The following is a 4,672-nucleotide window of genomic DNA, read 5'->3' as shown; positions in this document are numbered from 1 at the left end:
CACCCTGTTTTAGAACCCAGTTTTGTAGTTATCCTACACTTACTTTGGGAGCAGGGTGTATGGGCACAAACTGCCTTCATAGGGTGCATGCGAGTCCCATCACTCCTACTTATGGGAGGCCCTCACGGTAGCCCCTTCCAGTATGGCATGTTAAATCCAGGCATGCTTTATGCAGGCTCTGAATTGCCATGTGATTATATGGCGCTGGGAAGGTGAAGATGGATGTAGTGGTGCAGGGAATGTTTCTTCATGGGCTATTTGGGGTGTGGTTGCAAGCATGGAGGGAGGCACAGATCTGCTTTTTCAGGCACTGGCTCTTTGGCTCCAAACCATCTCAACAGGTTGCAGGTGGGGAATCTGGCTTCTGTGAAAGCAATGGAGAACTCCCAGTGACCTGCCATGGTCCACGTGGTGGCTGAAGACTTGGAACTTGTCAGTAAACTTGCACCTGTTTTAACTCTATCATTTTCTTTAATATAAGTACACCTCTTTGTAACCAATGGAGGGCTTGTTTCACCTGTGGTTAATTGACCTCAAGCTAAGGCCACTTGTACTGGAATTAGTGCACCTGCAAAGGGGTTTGCAGTGGTTTAACTATTAAAGGAAAGCCATAGGTAGAACTTCTCCACATAGACAAGACCTCAGACTCACAGCAACAGAAACAAGGATGTTCAGAAAGCAGATGACAACTTAACCCATCTGTGAAGCCCAGCAGGGCTGCACAGCTAATAATGAGTGCCTTGCCTAAAGGGAGGCCCCAAGCACGCTCTCCCCTCACCTCCCCTGGGTTCTGGCATTGTGCACCGGCTCGCTGGCAGTAACATCAGACACGGGGATGAGAGGATGCTCAGCCAGCGGGGTGTAGTAACTGCTTTGCTTCCTTTTTTCCAAAGACCCACTTCAAAACAGACTCTGGAGCCAATCTGCGAGTGCTGCAGAGCCATCTGCAGAGCAACGAGTTCGCAGCTGTTCGCAAACATCGCTGGGGAGTCAGGCTGTGCGGTGTGAATCAGGCACTTGGAATTGGGGTTGGCAGTAGCTGAGTGCAGGACGTGGGCATGAAGGTTGATTAAAAACATGACTCGCCTTTATCAAGGGACCCCATTATACCAGGGGCGTCAACCTCAGTGCTCCTCACAGGCCAGATCTGGTCTGCAAGGTTTCTTGTGGGCTGGATCTGCACACAGCAGTGACGGATCACTTGACCCCTGCTGACAGCACATCCCCAACAAGGCTCCAAACCCTGAATTTTGGCAGCAGGCCCTGCCTCTGCTCACCCCCAAATTCTTGGCTTCTCTGGACCTCCTGGGCCAGACAGCACAGCTCCATACATGCATTCTGCAGGTTGTACGTTTGACACGCCTGCTTTTGACTAAGAGTTGGTTTTACAGGTGCGAACAGATGCTGCAACCATGGCACCGAGTGATAAAAGGGGTCCCTGATGTCAGGTTGATGCAAGTTGGAGGTTGCTTTTCAAGAGGACACGAACATTTGTGGAGCATCAGGGTGGTAGAAATGTCCCTATATATTTCCAGTTCCAGCACAAGCATTTCTGAGTTCTGCAGTCTTTGCAAACTGCTCGCTGAAGCAGCATGCCAGTGCAGGAGAGCCAGGGGGTGAAGGGAACCGGCCGATTCTCTCCGTTTTACCTGAGCCACCAAACGGTGGGTATGAACGGGGAGAAGCAAACCCAGCTCCAAGTGTTCTTGTTGTGTGAATAATGAAAGGGGTGTATAAAACCTGCCAGGCAGCAGTTTCAACATGACTTGTCACCTGACTTTCCATTGTAAATGTGACCTGAGTAGTGGGTATGGTTTAAAAGTCCAACCTTTCACTCCACCAACTTGTCGTATGGTGCTTGTGACATTTAGTAATGTCCTTCTCTGCTTGGTTCGGTACTGAATATGATGCAACGGCGCCTCCATTCAAGCCGTGACAGTAGGGCTCGAGAAATGTTCTAGCTGTCTAGGACGCGGTTGCATTTTACAACGAACACGTGTTCAATCCCAGGCGAGTGAGATGAATGCGCTCTTTGATAAGAGATAACAAAGCCCATAATTGAGCAGCTTCATTGCACTTTGGGCCTGTGTGGTTCACTTAACTGAGTATAAATGTAGGAATCCCAAAGCCAACTATTTATTATAGTTGAGTCATGTTAAACAAATAGGCCTTTGCACTTAGGAATCTAAGGCAGCCTGCCGGATTTTCTTTATATGAGAATGGCCTATTTAACCTGTTAATCAAGAGGAGGAAAAACATATTTACTTTGCAGACGGGGCTAGTGTAATCTCTGTATATAATGGATAGTGATCTGCATTTGATCTTCCAGACAAGGGACTCATTCTTTTGAGCAGATGCTTTTTCCGGACAAACACAGGGGTGGGGAGTGGTGAGGGGTTTCGCGCACAGTGAAGTGAGCAGAGCGAGTTTCCTGCTCCTAGCTGTTATCACAAGGTACCAGTCTGGGGAAGTCTGCAGAGGGCTGCCTATCGCTGCCATCGTATCTTTGTGTGGGCAGCAAGAAATGCAGCCATGGGACGCATTCTTCTGTGGTGGGTGGATGGAGTAAAACCCAGTAAGAATCTTTTGGGAAGAAGGAGGAGGAAGAGATTGCACTGATCCTCCCATCCTGTGTTTCCCTGTGCTGGAAGACTGTGGGACTGGAGCAAGCTCAGCTCCTGCCTAAATGTTTCATTAAATGAGAGGGAGGTGGGGTTAGGAAGGAAAAGAGACTGCATTTTTTAATGGCTTTTTTTCTTCCTCATATCTACACCCTTCAAATGATGCTTTATGGTGTGCTGCGGGTCATGACTGTGACTTAATTTGGGACTTAACAGCCTGTTAGGACTTTCATTTCTTACTGGAAGCTGCTCATAAGGAAGTGCCCTTACAATATGGTTTTAAAAACTGGGTTTTTTTGGAAAACCATAGGACAAAAGTATGTTAAAGTTCCCTCTCCTCTCAGATAACATCAGTCATACAGCTTGAGGTGTTCTGGCTTAGTCCAAGCAAACTCTGAGGGTTGTTCAGGTTTTACTTCAGACCAACAGGATGGGATTAAATCACTCTAGTTCTTGCTAAAAGCTGGGTATTTGCCATCTCTGGTAATCTGCTGTCTCAGCAAGTTTTTTTAAATGTGTAACTGTATGGCTTTTTTTCAGCACCTTTAGGTTTGATTGACGTGTGCATAGTTTGGCTCAAGTGTGTCTCCTGTCTTCCAAACCAATTCTAATCATCTTGTTGCAATTAATATATATGGATTGGTTGGAGGATTTTTAACCCAGACTGTCTTCAATTTTTCCCCTTTTTCTTTCCACTTTCAGAACTGCTTAATAAAGCATGACGATAATGGATACTCAGCTATCATAGGGGACTTTGGCTTAGCAGAGAAAATCCCTGATTGCAGGTATGTATGGTCTTTGGTTGCTACTCAAGATGAGGAGAGCGAGTGTGGCATGGTTCTACGCCAGAGGAGGGCTGTGATCTGTGAAGCTGAATGCCGGAGGGTCATTATTAGGCTTTGATGCGACTCACAGAGAACAACCTCTGATTTGAGGCAAGAGCTGTGAGTTGAATAGAGATGGGCAAAATGCTCCAAAGGCTAATTATAGTGTGCAGTGATAGACTTTGATGGTGGCACTTATCCTTTAAAATGCTTCAGTGATTAGAGGGCTTGCCCAAGCATTTCACTGGATTTCCAGAGCAGGTGTTTGGGTCTTTTCTGTACAGAGCTATCCATCATTCTGAATTGGGAATCCATTATCAATGCCCTTGCCAGTGATTCCAGATGTTTTTAATTAGCTGCTTCTTAATTTCATGGGCTTCTGGCAAGCTGCTGAGATCCATGGTTGCAGCCAGACCTCATTGCCATCTGGTGACTGTTTGGGCTGCTGGGGATTAAGATGCTACTCACGATCCATTTGAGGGGTGAGCAGGTGAACATCTCTCTCTAGCCATCATTGTATTAGCCCTCCAGTAGGGAGACCAAGGAAATAGTGCTGTTACCCCTTCTCTGTAGGCAGCCTCCTCCTGTGGGTGTTGCCACAAAATGACACCTCAATCAAAGATTTCATTTCATGCTTTTAGCTTTTCAGCTGTTTTCCTTGTGGACATAACATGAGCCCACCATAGTGTTGTCTGACTTAAGACCAGTGATTCTCCACCAGGATGCCATAGCACCTTAAGGTGCCTGGGATCCTTTCAGGGGTGCCACACAATGTTAGCGGTGGTAGGTGTGCAAGCATGATTCACAAATAAACCCAGAGATTGCAAACAGGAATTCATAGGGTTACAAGCATCCAGACCTGTTGCAACCTTTCTTAGTTCTTTGCAGCATACTAATTGCTCTAGTATTTTTCTGTAGTCAAAAAAAAGAGTGAAAACAATGATCTGGCATTTTCCAAGGGGCATCTTGAGACCTATCAAAGGGCGCCTTGAGTTTAAACAGGTTGAAAACCACTGCTTTAGATGTAAGACGGTAGTTCAGGGAGCTGTAATGGGTCCCATTCATCTAAGTGGGGCATTGATGCAGAAACACATAGCGCCTGAAAAATGCAAGGTTCTCCACCTTGGAAGGAAAAACCTGCAGCACCCTTATAGGCTCGGCAGTGCTACACTGGTTAGCACTACAGATGAAAGAGACTTGGGGGTCACGGTTGACCACAAGATGAAC

The 4,672-nt window shown here is 46.6% G+C and overlaps 1 protein-coding gene across 3 annotated transcripts in view; it reads left to right on the top strand.

The window, feature by feature from the left end:
• Window positions 1–4,672, top strand: part of TESK2 (testis-specific kinase 2) — a 101,805-nt gene that overhangs the window by 79,970 nt on the left and 17,163 nt on the right. For all 3 annotated transcript variants that reach the window (XM_019531333.1, XM_019531334.1, XM_019531335.1), the window contains exon 6: window positions 3,324–3,406. In XM_019531333.1, the coding sequence (XP_019386878.1) occupies window positions 3,324–3,406 (83 nt within the window). The remainder of the gene's footprint in view (window positions 1–3,323; window positions 3,407–4,672) is intronic.

This window comes from Crocodylus porosus, unplaced genomic scaffold, assembly GCF_001723895.1.
Source record: "Crocodylus porosus isolate Cpor-Errol unplaced genomic scaffold, CroPor_comp1, whole genome shotgun sequence".
NCBI classification, from domain to species: domain Eukaryota; kingdom Metazoa; phylum Chordata; order Crocodylia; family Crocodylidae; genus Crocodylus; species Crocodylus porosus.
Note: the sequence above shows the minus strand (reverse complement) of the source record. Positions and strands in the feature narration are given on the sequence as shown.